Here is a 15,928-nt window from a genome sequence, read left to right as displayed (position 1 = left end):
TAGTAGAGAATATCGAGCTAAGAGAAAATCTAGGCTTTCCAAGGTTGTTTACCAAGTCGCGGTAAATATCCTGAATTGTAAGAAGCTTTTTACCCCCGGTGGTTGCAGTCAAATGACAAGAGGAAAAAATACGGCAAAGCTCCAACCGAATACGTGTGCGAGAGAAAAGCTGAAGTGATCGATATCAGAGCTGTATTTGATGATATATGATCAGATATCCCGGAAGTCACTCAGGCCGAGATGTAACTCGATGAAGAAGAATGACACCCTCGGACGATCAGTATGAAACGTAGAAGTGGAGGCAAATTGAGTGATACAATCATACAGTGAAGAAAGAAAGAAAGAAAGAAAGAAAGAAAAGGAATAGGTAGCTGCAGGGAGAAACCCTTGATGTTCGATGCAAAGTGGTGTCCAATACCTCGTACCTACAACCTACGTATATTCAAACCCAGCTTCAAGTCAAATTGAATCCACATCGAGTCCTTATCTATGAAATCTTTGATGATCTGATAAACATCGCTTCATTTCATTTCTCCCCATCGTACCAAAAATTATTCATTCACTTTACAGACTCGGAATTCATCGAAATCATCGAGTTACCTAGCTTGTGCGACTAAGTACGAAAACGGTTAGACTAACCAGGATACCAGCTATAGCCCCACGGGCGTACAAGCTTTTAGCTCAAGCTTTCGGGTCGTACAGAATTACCTAACAGTAAAGCTTAAACGCCTCCTGCGGAAATAACCCAGATAGTTCCGCAAAAAGGAAAACGATAGGACATGAATTTAAAAGTGCTTCTGTTGCCTCAGTCTTGGTATGGATAATACGATCATCATTAAATGTGACAACTTTCCATACATAAGTTCATCCAAGTACACACATGTAGGTATCGATTTGAATTCGTAACAAGTAACAAGTCGTACCGCCCTCGTATGTACATGGAGTTCAAACCAAGGGTAAGAATGACTTTTAACCTCGACCTCTTTATACCAACCAATCAAGGTTCTCGGGTGTCATTCCAAATCTACAACCTGCCAATATCAGGCTAGCAAACTTTAAAGTTTCCGTATCCGACCAATAAAACCCTGGATTTTTTTCTCGGGGTTTCTTTTTCTAATAAAGATTAAAGCAATTCACTAGCTACTAGCTAGCTTAAAATTGAAGAATTTTACTCGATCGCTCAGACCCTCCCTAGTGTCTAACTGTTATCAGATCCTCGTTTCTTCTTATCAGATCCTTCCGCCCTTTCCCTCTTTTCATCTTTCGATTTTGATGGAAATACTGGATAAACGGCATCATCCTTTCATGATTTGAGAGTTTGATTTCTCTTCAAAAAGTTGTCTTTTCTCTCCTTTTGTTGCAGCGCGCAATTTTAACTCCACAATCCCTTAGAATAACAGGAAATACAACAGGAAATATAGCGAAGATGACTGCTAGCGTTTTCTCGGTACCAGTATTCTTCGTCGTATTCCGAGAGTCTTTAGAGACGGTCGTCATCGTTTCCGTTCTTCTTGCATTCATCAAGCAGAGTTTGGGCAATTCTGATCAAGATGCGACATTGCGCAAGAAGCTGTTCGACAGGTAAGATATCTGATTATCTATCCGCTTGATCTTTCCATATTGGCTTAGAATATTGATCATGATTCTAACGAATAGCTTCTAGGTCATTTGGGGAGCTTTATCAGGACTTCTCCTATGCTTGATCATCGGCGGTGGTTTGATCGGGGCTTTCTATGGAATTGGTAAAGATGCCTGGTCCACTACTGAATACTATTGGGAGGGTTCATTTGCTATTGTCGCCTCTGTTATCATCACTTTGATGGGAGCTGCGCTACTTCGTGTGTCAAAAATGAAGGAAAAGTGGACGGTTAAGCTTCGTCAACATTTAGAGCCATCAGAAGATACAAGAAAACGAAGATGGTACGCTAGTTGGCTCGACTTCAAGAAATGGGGAGAGAAGCACTTCTTGTTTGTTCTTCCCTTCATTACCGTTCTTAGAGAAGGACTTGAGGCCGTCGTATTTGTGGCAGGTGTTTCTTTCTCTACGCCTGCAACGAGTATCCCACTCCCAGTCATCATTGGACTGATAGCTGGATTAGCAGCAGGATATGTCATATATAAGTAAGTCAAGCTCGTCAATCCTGCTGGTCAGACTAACACGGCATAGAGGTGGAGCAACATCGAAACTTCAATTCTTCTTGGTTATATCAACATGTCTCTTATATCTCGTAGCTGCCGGTCTTTTCTCAAGAGCAGTATGGTTCTTTCAAGCACAGAATTGGAATGATGCTACCGGAGGCGACGCAGCAGAGACTGGAGCAGGTCCGGGTTCTTATGATATTAGGCAGAGTGTGTGGCATGTCAACGTAAGTTAAATCGACACTATCAGTATACGCATCTACTGACACTTCTAGTTTGGCAACCCTGAATTAAATGGTGGTGGCGGATGGGGAATCTTCAATGCCATTCTCGGCTGGCAGAACTCCGCAACCTATGGCTCCGTCATCTCATACAACCTCTATTGGCTTGTGGTGATTGTTGGGTTCCTTCTAATGAGATATAAGGAAGTGAAGGGCCATCTCCCACTTGCCCCAACACTAAGACCTTATTTTGCACCCATCACAACTGTGAAGGGACATATCGCAAACATAAAGCAACGCGCCATCTACAAGGATGAAAAGGTCACACCGAGCGTTGATGTTCAGACATACAGAAGAACCAGCAGTGAAACTTCATCGGTGGCTAAAGATCCTGAGAAGACTATAGATACAGTGAGAGAGGTACCAGTCCGCACTATTTCGGACTAAATGGCTTGGCTGGTTGGGGAACATATGAAAGCTACCCTGTGCATGAAATTTGGATCTGGTAGCACTAGCTAAGTTCTCGGATACAGAATCTTGCAATGATGAAGTTGGGAAATATTAATGAAATACTGAACCATATTCAGAGATGATGGAACATATTATTGAAAACCTCCATGACATGCATGTGTTCAAAATGTTCCCCAGACAATGAGGGCTGTATACCGCATGAGCATTAGCACCCATTGCCAAACCTATTCATTTGATATCTTCGTTGATGTCTCCGCTCTCAAGCTCCATACAAGTCAAACAAGTGCAACCTCTATCAACTGGCGAGCTATCGCTACATCATCGTCAACATCCTCAGACACGAGCCCAACTCACAAAGAGCCTATTTGAACCAGAAATGTAGAAAGCATTCCCACTATCCGCACTGAAATTATACATCGCGCATGAAAATCTTCCAAATACAAGTTGCTATCCGATATACATATACCTCAAAATAGCCGTTCTAGAAAAGCAACTCGACTACCGACTACCGACCATCGAAAATCAGAAATATACTATACGTATACCCAGATCGAGAGCTCGGTATACGAACCCTATGATAATTAATGGAAGCCAAACGAGACTTGGAGTTTAAGATTCGTGAATTCAATGAGCCATTGTTGGATGTAGTGTGTGTGCATATTCTTAAGCTTGAACGACCGACTGGAGGGAAAGATGGTGTATTGTTGTTGTTATGAGATATTTCAGGTACCTACTTAGCTAGGTATGTATCGTAGGTAAGGAAGGGATTTGATAATTTGAAAGTTGAGGGATGACAATCAAGGATTATCTAATTGGCCAAGACCATGCTTAGCGTGGTTTCGGTTCCGACCAGTTATGGGATTGTTACTCAATCCCATTACTTCTAGATGTTTATATTCACTTATTTGGAGGATACCTAGTTGTCAGGCTGATGTATTAATAATGTACATTGTAAAAATACTAATAAATGCGACAATTCTAATTTACTTGGGTATCTTGGAAAATATAAAATCATAAACTTGGTCGAAATGGCCTGAACCTATACCACATGGTCTTTAGTCTCCTCTGGACCCTACCATAGATTCCAGCTTGCCCGCCAAAACCCGATGCCTTTTGATAACCTCTGCCCATTCTTCATCATCATCCTCATCCTCATCAGGTTCCCCCTCGGCTACTTCTTCCTGGTCGACTTTACTTCCCATACCCGCAAGAACAAGACTGAAATCACCCCCCAACCGTCCCAAACTACCGGCACAGTAAAGAACTTGAGTGAGCAAACTATCTCTACCACTTTTGTCCCTGACATTAGGCAGATAAGTTTTCAGAGTTTCCTCCAACATTCCCACCAATTGAAGAGGAAAAGTAGTCAGGGCACTGGGTAATGGACCCAGTAAATCGTTATCTTCTTTCCCTTGCGTATTGTTTTTAAGTCCCTCTATTGTGACTTGAGCTGTGGGTGGTGGAAATATAGAACGGAACATGGAAATAATTGCGAAACTCTGCTCCCGGAATATCTCAATGTAGCGTTTTAAATATTTTTCTGTCTGTTGCCCTGCATCGAATTTGTTCCCTCCTGCCTTTCCAGTCGATGAAATTAACCGCAATGATTCTTGATCAGCGAGATCTCGCAAAGGACTGAGTGCATTAAGCATAGCTGTAAGACTGGCGAGGCGACAAACAAGGAATAAAGAGCCTAACGCCCCTTCTCGTGTTTGTGAGAAGCTTGGTATGGATATAGAAGGATCGAGTTCGGGGGAGACACGCCGTAGCCAAGAGATTGTACGCATAGCAGCTGCAAGTTTGAGAGAGGGTTGTCGCAAGGAGTATATGAGATTTGTGGCCATAAATTGCATCTTTTCCTCCGCTTGTGAGGATACACTCGTTATGAGGGGAGATGTAGGATATAATGCGTGCAGTCGTCTGATATGTGCATTCAGATCTAAGGCAGAAGCATAATTTAATGTATTATTTTCTCTACCAGTCGTACCGCTAGGAATTGTGTTCGAAGAGGATATCGCGGTAGAGAGTAAGGTAGGTAAGTCGAGCACGTCCGCGAGCCTGTCTACGTTGCGTGATAATAAAAGAGCTTTGCGACGTCGATCGAGGACGTCATTCTCAATTCGATTATTGTAGTTTTCGCTGAAATGAATAGCTGCATCGTCCAGCTTGGGAAGGGCATCTCGTAAGTCTGCGGTGGCTTTTGCAAGGGTAGGGAGAGTAGTAGTAAGTGTCGATAAATGGTCGGAAGATGCGATGACTGATTTATGAGAGCGCTTGGACAGAGCTTGTAGAGATAGAAGAAGAGAGTGGGATGTTTGGGAAAGCGATTGAGGCTCGGAAGTATTTAGTGAGGAAAGGGGAAGGGTAGAGAGTCGATTCAAATAGGTGGCAGTTGTGGGATCAATCGACGGTGGTGCTGGTCGTGGCGACGGTTTATCAAAATATGGAATGAGAAGCTCATATAATGGATCTGCCATTTTGACACCCAAAATGACACCGGCTCAGGTTGTTTTGTAGTTTTGTTTCGTGGTTGATGTAAAATAAAATAAAATGTTAGAGCAATGATTGATGCTCACCCAAGAGCTCCAAAAGTACGCTACTGCACTCCGAGACCTGGCGGGCGGGACCTTCACAATTCCCCACATCACTTTCTTTAAATCTGCGGATTGCCAATGGAGAGGAGTAAATTATCACTTCGAAAATACGTTCAAAATGTCAGAAACCCTCATGCCAAATGTTGAGCAACCGAAGAAGCTACAGGATAATGAAATCTCAAGCTTCAAAGATGTTCATATTCCTGGAGATCCTTCGGACTCATGTCATGATGTCAACTGTTTGACAGGTTCTATTCGCTCAATTACATGTGCAGACAACTCTACATCAGATTCCGCGAAGCAAAAGGACTATCGCCTTATAGTCCCTGGCTTGTGTCACCCTCACATCCATCTCGATAAATGCTTCTTGTTATCACATCCAAAATATGCAGATCTAGAAATCAACGACGGTGATTTTCCCGAGGCAATGAAATTAACTAGTTTGTCTCTCTCTGAATGTTTCGTCAATCATCAAGTTGATATTGCCACCATAAACACATTCTTAACTTGTTCTAAATTCTGTATGTGTTAGGTGAAGCCAAGTCACGTTTCGAACATGATGATCTTGTGGAAAGGGGGAGGGCTTTGATTGAGGAGAGCATTCGATTCGGTGTCACTCATATGCGAGCTTTTGTTGAAGTAGACTTTGGTGTTGGGATGAAATGCTTGGATGCTGGATTGGCATTGAAAGCGGAATTTTATGGCAAGTGTCATATTCAGATATGCGTATTTGCCCAGGACCCAATCTTCAGTCACGACCATGGACCTCGATCAATGTCAGATTTGCTCGAGGAAGCAATCAAACGACCCGGGGTCGAGGTGCTTGGAAGTACCCCATACGTCGAGAAAAGTTTTGCCCTCCAAGAGAAAAACATTCAATGGGCCGTTGAAACGGCGAAATCACACACATTACATCTGGATTTTCACCTCGACTACAATCTAGATTCAAACCAAAAGCCTGCCGTTCATACGGTAATTGAACAACTCCGTAAGGTCCAGTGGCTTACTGACAGAAATATCGCGGGCTTGAAACTTCGAACTGTTGTACTTGGACATTGCACCCGACTCACACTCTTTGATGAGAATGCCTGGCGGGATCTTCGCCTTGAGATTGGCGATTTACCTATCGCGTTTGTCGGATTACCTACATCGGATTTGTTCATGATGGGTCGGCCTGCGAAGGGTGCCAGTGGGAGTAGCAGAGCAAGGGGCACACTTCAAGTGATTGAGATGATAAGGAAATACGATCTCAACGCAGTTATAGGAATTAATAACGTCGGCAATGCCTTCACCCCTTACGGTAGTTGTGACCCTATGAGTCTCACAAGTCTGGGTATGGGCATTTATCAAACAGGCACAAAGGCAGATGCCGAGATCCTATTGGTAATGGTACCTCGATCGACAGCAATTCAGAATACCACTAATCAGGAAATATAGGAATGCGTATCTACAAGAGCAAGAGCAGCAATAGGTCTTGATATCACGCGCAGTCTTAAGTTGGAGGTTGGAGCTCCTGCGAGTTTTATTATTTTCGGTAAGAACGGAGCCCGGGATTTCAGAGCAAGAAAGTCAATACAGGAGTTGGTGTATGATGCAGGCGTTGAACGAACGACTATTTTTGAAGGAAAGGAGGTCAGTTCTACATGATACTACGGATCATTCATCTCGTTATCATATCATGTGTATATCGATTCCACGTGGCAGTCTAATCATTCATTTCATTCACGTGTGCAACCGTGCAAGACATTTTGTTGCTGAAGTCAATTGATTCATGATAGGGTCTTGAGAGAAATTCGAAACATGATAAAATACAAAGCAATGATTCATCAAGTGCAACAACATGATTATTAGTCTATTACAACTGAACCTGGCCGTAATACAAACCGTAATATAAACATCTAGAATAGTTCTGCAGCATTCTCGAGTAAGTTCAATATAAATACCCCATACAAAGATTATACACATCACCCCTGTTCCACTTATCTGTCTCGGTTAAAGATGCTAAGATTTAACTTTAAAGTGTAATTGGTTAATTCTCCCAGATCTTACATAGTACACCTTCGATTTGTTGGGACAGGAAAGTGGAACCTTATTACTATTTGACACCCTCGGTCGGTCGTTTCAGACCTGCCTACTTCATCATACATACCGTACATAGATACATAAATATCTCGATTTCCGCATTACAACGAGGAGAGTTAGATTCGCTCCTAAACACACTCGTTGTGTGTTACGACAAGAAGGTTACTATCTTGTCGTCCCTTTCAGATTTACCCTAATTTTCGACACATCATTTCTCCGATGCATGATCCATTCCCTATTCCACCATGGCAATGGCTTAGCCAGGCCGTTCAACCTTTCGCCGACTACTTCCACCTAACTACACTACCTCTCCATGTTCACGAAGTTGTCGGATCATTTTTAGCATATACTTTTATAAATAAAGTCATCGCACCCCAAGTTTCCATGCTCTTGTTCCCCGACAAGTACTCCAAATTTTCGGCAGAACGAAAGCTCAACTGGGATGTACATGTGGTCTCACTATGCCAGAGTTCTCTTATCAATGTCCTGGCCCTATGGGTAATGTTTGCGGATGAGGAGCGCAGCAACATGACAGCACAGGAACGTGTTCACGGATATACGGGTGCTGCTGGCATGATCCAAGGTCTTGCGACTGGCTATTTCCTCTGGGATCTGATGATCACCCTCCAGAATCTCAGAGTTTTTGGAATAGGAATGCTGGCACATGCGACTAGTGCTCTATTGGTTTTCTCTTTTGGTTTTGTAAGTCCATGCATTTCCCAAGAAATGAACATTGCTAACAGATTCCCTACAGAGACCATTTGTTAACTTTTATGGCTGCACATTTATTCTTTACGAGCTCTCCTCGCCCTTCCTCAACTTCCATTGGTTCTTCGACAAACTCGATATGACCGGATCTAAGCCCCAACTTTACAATGGAATTGCCCTCCTCTTTACCTTTTTCTGCTGCCGACTTGTGTGGGGAACATATCAGTCAGTTCGTGTTTACCAAGATGTATGGAGATCTATGCATAACCAGCCTGCATTCTCTGCTTCTATCAACATTGATGCCCTCACAAATGGGACTGCCTCTGCAGCTGATGCAGCAGCAGGTCATAGTGCGGCTCCACTCAAAAATGACATTATGCGCTTCGCCGACGACGAATTTATTCCTCTTTGGTTAGGGTTTACGTATTTGGGAAGCAATCTTGTGCTCAACACCTTGAACTTTTACTGGTTCGGAAAAATGATCGAGGCCGTTAGAAAGAGATTCCAGCCCGCCAAAGAAGGCAGACAGAAGGACAAAGCTATTGCCATGAAGAGCACTGGTGCCAATGGCAAAGTCAAGATCAGCGTTGAAGAAAGCGAGGTTCGTAGACGAAAAGGGTTGGACGAAGACGAACCAATTGCGGCAGTCTCGTAATTTTGTTTGTGTATATGTCAGAGTGTGGAGAATTGCATGGTTTTGAACAGCGTTTGTGATAGCTTCCACTCGTTTGGTGCATAGAGAGTCCATTGTGCTTAATTCCCTCCTGTTTTAGAGAGTCTTCAGGCTTCTTTTCAATTAGAATTATCCTATACATTAAGACACTTTTCCACCTATGATTTATATTGCATTCACACCTCTTTGATTATGACTAGGTTAGTCTTTTTTTCATACTTCAATTTTAGCGAGCAGCCAGCGTTTTTATGGAATAAGTTTGAACTTCAGTGTACTAAAACTAATGGTATAAACAAACTCCTTATTTATCACAAGTGGTGTTTTCCCCATATTTCCCTAACCCAAAGCAGCCCAGAAAAGAATTTAACCCGAAAGAAACACCTCAAAAATCATCTACTCATCAGAAACTTAGTTATAAGCACCAGCCTGGGGACCGGCAACCATTCCAGATTGAGGTTGATACCCATTTGCACCAGCATTTTTCTCGAGGAGAATGTAGTCCAGTTCCTTGCTCGTTTGCATCAATTCACAGCAGGCACAACAACAGGACCCCATGCAGCCGGTACAGGCGTTTCCCTCGAGACCTTGGGGTTGTGTTAGTTTTGATTTCTTGATTGGAAGGCGGGTATGGGAAAGGAGAGCTACGGACGAAGTGGGAATATGAATAAGGAGGAACTAACCATGTTGCTTCTGCATCTTTTGACGATCAAGCATTTGCAATACGAATGAGAATCCTCCGATAGCAGCAAGACCGTACCAACCGCAGCACCAGCCATTACATGTCGAATAATCATCATCATTTCCGTGTTCAATACGATGGTGGTTGCGACCGGAGACGAAGCAGGGACAGCAGCATGCTTTGAGGCCTGGAATGGGTTGTTAGTATATTGATTTGGAATGGTACTTGGGAATGAGATTGGGAAACGTACAGAGATCGAATGGGGAGCAGCAAGCCCAGAAAGAGTTCTTGTATTCCGTAGGCATGGTGGTAATGAGAGAATTGTGATGTGGAGGTTGTATTAAAAGTTGTACGTAAAGTTGTATAAGAAATATCAACGAGCGATTGATAAAGGAAGAGAAGTTTATGTACTGCGAAGAAATTGTCTGAGGGAATTAGAAAAAATCGAAGATGGAGGATCACAGGTTATATTTGAAGTCATCTACACATTCCTATACAGGCATTACATGAAGGATTCACCTCCATATACAGCATGGCTGATGCACTGGGCTTCACAATTAGAGCAGAAGAAAATCTCCACAAGATTAGTGAATGCATCTCACACAAGGGCAAAGTTATAAAAAGAATACAACAGTTGGAAAAGTGTAGCAAGGCTGAAAAGCAATGCCTCGTTCTCATTTCGGGAGCGGGGGCTGGGATTGGTGCATAAAGCGAAGGAGCGAAGGATTGGGGGTCCAATCAATTATTGGTGTTGCTTTGAATATCATGAGCCCCTGATTATTGTACTCGGCTTTCTGCTTGAAGGATGGGCCGGAAAAGGAATATTTGTGAAACTTATGATAAGTTTTTATTATTATCGTACCTGCACTTCACAGCAGATAGCTCTGATTAGATGGTTGGCAGGGAGAGACGATAACATGGCGTGTTACTCTCCAAATTATGCTCAATGCACACTGCCACAGGAATTGATACTGTTGAGATCCATGGATTCATTGGTATGAAATGCGGAGAGTGATAGATATCTGCAAGTTAGGAGACCTCAGCCTCATGTCAAACCTAAGAATAACTACCTAGGTACTACTACGAGTAGGTAGGATAGGGATTAGATGGTAAGCGAGGTAAGCTTACTATTTGATATTGTAGGAAGACCAAAGTAATTATTTCAGATGTAAGATGGAATGATACTCCAGGCTGTTTCGAATGTGGCTTATTATTGTTCCTGTCAGGATTATCTTCTCGGTTTACGGCTAAAGGGGTTGTCAGGTTTAGAATCGAGGAGGTGAGAGGAAGGTACAGGGTAGAGCTGAATGATGTTGGTTAGCTATAAAGATATACTGTTCCTTGGTGTTCTTCAAATTATGTTTTTGAGTTGAACACCTTGAGAATGAATTACAGTAAATACTAGTGCTCTCCGTGGGCGAAAAGTCTGACGGTGTTCAAGTAGCACCAAACCACCTTCATTTGATGTTTTAGACAATTTTCATATGAGAACGACCTTTTGTTTCTTTATTGCTGATACATCTAATTAGTCTCAGGAGGACAGCACTGCTTGAACTACTTCAGATAAAACCTTTTCACTCAAGCCTTTCAATAAGGGGTTGTGGGGTCGTCGTCTCGCACCACATCATAGTTTATAGTCTACGTGGTAGGAATGGCAAATAGGAACATGGACGGCTTCATGTGCTGTTGCCAAAAGGGCAAATTATCTCAATGGCTATGCGATGGGGTGTATTATGATCAAGGAAGATGAGAAGGAAAGGAGGATAACATATTGTAAGAGGTCCGCTAAAGTATATATTAACAGATTGGCCAACCTGCCGTCGTATATTGCGGTAGGTAAAGTAGGGGTTCTAAATCGTTTATGCCCGTCACCAAATGACATTTAGTGACGACGCCATGTGTATGGCCAACAACTCAATAAAGACATGTCGTCACATCAATGACACGATCACTGGGTTTCGCAAGATATTTATCGCGAGATCATATCGTAGGATTCTTAATATCAGATATTGCGTGGGTATTGTATGAAAATGTGAATGGCATGAAATGATGATGCAGTTTGAACCACAAGGCAAGGCTACTTATCCGCGCCCCTGTCTAGTACCGGAAATTGTGGGGAAAACCTTATGTTCATCCATCGCCAACTTGAGCATATGAACATTGCGATGATGTTGAATTTGCTAGACAAGATCTTGACAAAAGAACAATTCCTTTAAACATGATCTGAGTAACTTCAATAAGATATCCCAACATATTATATCAATTTCGTCGCGGGCCCCGTTTCTGAGTTACTCATTGAAAAACATCGAATACGGTAATCGATTTGGGGAAATTAGGTGCTGTTGTTGGATTGTGCCTAAATATGTCCATATTGCCGACCTCGGCTGCTCCTCTCAACTCTTCATAAGACATCGTTGATCTCGTTTGATGGTATAGAGTTTCAAAACATCAATCAATTGTGCTTGAGGTTTCTCTTGGGTTTCGAAGAGCTTGACGGTGGATCATGGGAAGAATAAAGCCAATGGCTCGGGGCCCATGGTCCTTGGCAGATTCGTATGGTATGTTTGTTGCTGTTCTATGCGATTCCCAACCACCGCATCTAATATGCATCTACAGACTTCATATCCACCTTCCTCAACGGATCCATAACCCGCAGATGTCCTTCGACCGCGAGCCCCAGTACCGTAACACAAGTTGGTAGACTGGCATTCAGCACGTCACACTCATCTCCCAGGCATCGTATCAGATCTCGCAGATCAGACAAACAAACAGGTCTGCATCAGGAAGGACAGAACAGATGGTTTCACGACTACTTCACAACGCATCTTCCCTCTTCATCTCTTCATCCTGATTCTCGGTCGAGCGGCCCGCATCACAAATTGCCAAGATCGGCCTCAACACCACATACGCCCGGCTCAGGTCCTTCTCCAGCTGCCGCTCCTCCAACCATTGGAACATCTAGAGAACTTACGGTTGTGCGAATACCTTTACGAAGCGCAAAACATCATTTTGGAGTTTCTGTTTCCCGTGGTACGAGACCATACAATGAAGATGCATACCAGGCAGGAACGATAGAGATCCCAGCATTTGCAAAGCGAGCTCCTATAAGTCTAAATCGCTCGAATTCCAAAAGCATCACAAGTGGTGGTACATCGGCAGATGGTGCGAGTGGAGATCCGCAAGTATTCTACTTTGGTGTGTTTGATGGGCATGGGGGAAATGAGTGTAGTGATTTTTTGAGGGAGGAGTTACACAAATACATTGAGTCGACTGCAGAAATATTTAAGCTTCCTTCAAGTTTGGACAAGAAGGCGAAAATCCCCAGTTCGGGCACGTCTGTGGCAAGCAAAGAAGGGCAGGATGATGGATCAGGAACACCGATCTCTCAGCAAATTTCTAATAAAATTAAAGCAATTGAGTTGGAAAAATCACTTGTTTCAGATTGGAAAATAACAGTCGGTGGATATTTCCGCCGCTTCAAACCGGAATATTTCGATCTCCTTGATTCTATGGAAGGAGAGCCAATAAGGAAACCTGTTTCGATTGAAGCAGCCTTAATGTATGCTTTTTTGAAAGCAGATTTAGATTTTATATCAGCACAAGCTCGAAAACCTAGTCCGGATGATAATAACACCGACTCGCCTTTGAATGCGGATGAAATCCTAGGGGAGCCTGCGCGTTATTCCTCTCCACATCGCATTGGAGGGCCTACGCGTTTTGTTGGCGGCTCAACTGCTTCAGTTGCCATGATATCTACTCCAACGCCGACTCCTTTCTGGCATCCATCTTCTCCTTCGACACTGATGGTCGCCCACGTTGGCGATACTCGTATAATACTTTGTGAGACTTTGACCGGGTTGGCCAAACCTGTGACTACCAATCATCATCCAAGTTCACCAGTTGAAGGAGGAAGACTAAGAAGATATGCTGCAACCTTTGTCACAGACTCATTTGGTGAAGAGCGCATGTCTGGATTGGCTAATACAAGAGCATTCGGTGATATGCGTTCCAAGCGCATAGGTGTTTCTGCCGAGCCGGAAATTAGACGCGTAGAGATATCTCCAGCTGAATACAGCTTTTTGGTCTTGGTTTCCGACGGTGTTAGTGGCACATTGAGCGACCAAGAAATTGTGGATGTTGTGAAGGAGGCAAAAACACCAGAACAAGGGGCGAAAGATATTGTTAGTTTTTCCACAGAAGTGAGTAAAGAAGGAGATAATGCAACATGCTTGGTTGTTAGGCTTGGGGGCTGGGAGAGAAGAATTGAAGGTGGAATGGGAAGTATGGGGACTAAGGAGGTTAGAGATTATAAGAAGGGTGACGCGATGGATCCTAGGAGAGCTAGAACTTAGGGTTAATAGTATATATGAACATATAGACTGCATAGCTAGAGTTGAATTGTATATATTTAACATGTGCCCATCGCAAGTGACTTGCGATTGCTTTTGAGTTCCTTTCAACAAACTTTAGACGTGAAAGATTGGCGAGCCCTGTACCAATTCCGGAACCTTAAATAAGATGGACCCCTTACGTCATATTCACATGACATGATTTCATTATTAGTTCTGAACTTCAGAAATCAAAGCATGTCAACAACATACAATCATGTCTTCAGAAGTCGACCCAGCCATCTTAAAAGCTCTCTCTCTCGATCCTTCTTCGGCAACGATATCCAAGCATGGCGGCGGTGGATTAGCCAAAACATTCAAGATAAGTGGTACCGTTGATGGAATGCAAAAATTATTCTTTGTGAAGACCGGGGGGCGGGATAGTGAAGAGATGTTTACGGGTATGTATGCAAACTCGTTACTTTTTTCTGGTCTCTGGGCCAAATTTTATAGCTTCTCAATGGTTCGATGTGCATCTCAATCACGTGCTCACAATTCATCCAAGGAGAACACGCCTCCCTCAACGCAATCCACTCCATTGTTCCAAGTCTCTGTCCACAATCCTATGCCCATGGACCCCTAGAAACTGGAAGAGGATTCTTCCTTGCGACAGATTTCTTGGATTTGAACTCACGAAATGCAAAATCTACGCCTGGTTCAGGTCAATCTCTAGCGAGAAAATTGGCAAAGTTGCATAGTGTCTCTGCACCGATCCCAGAAGGATATCAGGAGCCGCAATTTGGATTCCCTGTTACGACTTGTTGTGGAGATACAAAACAAGACAATAGTTTTAAGGAGAGTTGGGCGGAGTTTTATGGGAATAATAGGCTGAGGGGGATTGTTGAGAAGGCGGAGAATGATAATGGGAAAGATGGGGAGTTAAGGAAATTGGTAGAAGAGGTTGTGGAAAGTGTTGTGCCGAGATTGCTAGGGGATGATCATTTGAGAGGGAGTGATGGAGAGAAGATCAAACCGGTGGTTGTGCATGGGGATTTGTGGAGTGGGAATCATGGGACTGGGCGGATTGGGGAGGGAGGAGTGGAGGAAGCGGTTTATGATTCGAGTGCTAGTTGGAGTCATGCGGAGTTTGAGGTGGGAATCATGAGGATGTTTGGAGGGTTTGGGAGTGCGTTTTGGAGGGAGTATCATGAGGTTAGGCCGAAGGATGAGCCGCAAGAGGAGTGGGATGATAGGTGTGCGTTGTATGAATTGTGAGTATAGTGATTTTCGTTTTTTTGATTTGTAATTTGTAGGTTGAATAAAGTAGATCAAAGTTGCTGATTCGTGATCTAGGTATCATCATCTAAATCATTATGCAATGTTTGGAGGTGGATATAAGGGGGGTGCTTGATTGATTGATTGATTTCATTTACGTCCACGTTCAGTCTAAGACTATATAGGACGGCTAGGCCTCTAGAGGCTCTAGCAGGTAACTTTTTATTTTACAAAGATGGATATATTCGATTTAGGGAAGTGAAAACAAATGTTGGGGACCAGTGCCCGCTTATTATACGCATTGCATATAATAAGTAAGGGGGGTGCTATGAATATTATGAGGAGACTCTTGCACAAGTATGGAGAGGAAATTTGATACAGGAACCAGCACTCATTAAGTGGTAATCTTTTATCACAACGAAGTAACAATGTTTCACATAAAATCTAAAGACTTCCAAAAAAATATTTGTCACCTCGAAAGAAACATGGAAAGAAAGTTTGCCATGAAACATGTAGCTGCATAGCAGCTGTTGTAACTCTCCAAGGGATAACGCGAGTGTGGACAACTTTTTGATCTAAGAAAGATCTGTTAACGATATTCCTGTCTAATGCATGAAGTGATGGACACTGAGCATAGGTTATTGAGCTATCAGTACTGAAGATCAGGCGATACTGAATCCTAACCAAGTATAGTTCAAAGTTGACACTTAGCATTCAATCAAAACTGGCTGGCATCAATGTCTTTTCTCTAAATGACT

The 15,928-nt window shown here is 43.1% G+C and overlaps 7 protein-coding genes across 7 annotated transcripts; 5 read left to right on the top strand and 2 right to left on the bottom strand.

Moving 5' to 3' along the window:
- Positions 1-1,426: 1,426 nt before the first annotated feature.
- EAF02_007507 (uncharacterized protein) lies at positions 1,427-2,807 on the top strand (the record flags this gene model as incomplete). The annotated part of the gene is made up of 4 exons (XM_038903555.1): positions 1,427-1,504; positions 1,664-2,121; positions 2,168-2,366; positions 2,415-2,807. The coding sequence occupies 4 exons, from the start codon at positions 1,427-1,429 to the stop codon at positions 2,805-2,807; spliced, it is 1,128 nt and encodes a 375-aa protein (XP_038757034.1).
- Positions 2,808-3,886: 1,079 nt separating this feature from the next.
- EAF02_007506 (uncharacterized protein) lies at positions 3,887-5,308 on the bottom strand (the record flags this gene model as incomplete). The annotated part of the gene is made up of 1 exon (XM_038903554.1): positions 3,887-5,308. The coding sequence occupies one exon, from the start codon at positions 5,306-5,308 to the stop codon at positions 3,887-3,889; it is 1,422 nt and encodes a 473-aa protein (XP_038757033.1).
- Positions 5,309-5,543: 235 nt separating this feature from the next.
- On the top strand, positions 5,544-7,072 carry EAF02_007505 (uncharacterized protein; the record flags this gene model as incomplete). The annotated part of the gene is made up of 3 exons (XM_038903553.1): positions 5,544-5,865; positions 5,958-6,808; positions 6,863-7,072. 3 exons carry the CDS (start codon positions 5,544-5,546, stop codon positions 7,070-7,072), a joined length of 1,383 nt encoding a protein of 460 aa, XP_038757032.1.
- Positions 7,073-7,726: 654 nt separating this feature from the next.
- Positions 7,727-8,870, top strand: EAF02_007504 (uncharacterized protein; the record flags this gene model as incomplete). The annotated part of the gene is made up of 2 exons (XM_038903552.1): positions 7,727-8,209; positions 8,262-8,870. The coding sequence occupies 2 exons, from the start codon at positions 7,727-7,729 to the stop codon at positions 8,868-8,870; spliced, it is 1,092 nt and encodes a 363-aa protein (XP_038757031.1).
- A 426-nt stretch (positions 8,871-9,296) lies between these two features.
- Positions 9,297-9,872, bottom strand: EAF02_007503 (uncharacterized protein; the record flags this gene model as incomplete). Its single annotated transcript, XM_038903551.1, has 3 exons — positions 9,297-9,472; positions 9,569-9,754; positions 9,818-9,872. 3 exons carry the CDS (start codon positions 9,870-9,872, stop codon positions 9,297-9,299), a joined length of 417 nt encoding a protein of 138 aa, XP_038757030.1.
- Positions 9,873-11,522: 1,650 nt separating this feature from the next.
- Positions 11,523-13,981, top strand: EAF02_007502 (uncharacterized protein). Its single transcript, XM_038903550.1, has 2 exons — positions 11,523-12,125; positions 12,184-13,981. Exons 1-2 carry the CDS (start codon positions 12,071-12,073, stop codon positions 13,917-13,919), a joined length of 1,791 nt encoding a protein of 596 aa, XP_038757029.1. The 5' UTR covers positions 11,523-12,070; the 3' UTR covers positions 13,920-13,981.
- Positions 13,982-14,172: 191 nt separating this feature from the next.
- On the top strand, positions 14,173-15,170 carry EAF02_007501 (uncharacterized protein; the record flags this gene model as incomplete). Its single annotated transcript, XM_038903549.1, has 2 exons — positions 14,173-14,356; positions 14,461-15,170. 2 exons carry the CDS (start codon positions 14,173-14,175, stop codon positions 15,168-15,170), a joined length of 894 nt encoding a protein of 297 aa, XP_038757028.1.
- Positions 15,171-15,928: the final 758 nt, after the last annotated feature.

The sequence above is a fragment of the Botrytis sinoallii genome (assembly GCF_014898435.1).
Source record: "Botrytis sinoallii strain Bc 23 chromosome Unknown BSIN_012, whole genome shotgun sequence".
Taxonomy (NCBI): domain Eukaryota; kingdom Fungi; phylum Ascomycota; class Leotiomycetes; order Helotiales; family Sclerotiniaceae; genus Botrytis; species Botrytis sinoallii.
The sequence above is the reverse complement of the archived record's forward strand: the minus strand, read 5'-3'. Positions and strand labels throughout refer to the sequence as shown.

Coding starts and splice junctions, on each gene's coding strand:
- EAF02_007502 (XM_038903550.1), top strand. CDS start 12,071: ATGGGAAGAATAAAGCCAATGGCTCGGGGCCCATGGTCCTTGGCAGAT. Junction 12,126..12,183: donor GTCCTTGGCAGATTCGTATG/GTATGTTTGTTG, acceptor ATGCATCTACAG/ACTTCATATCCACCTTCCTC.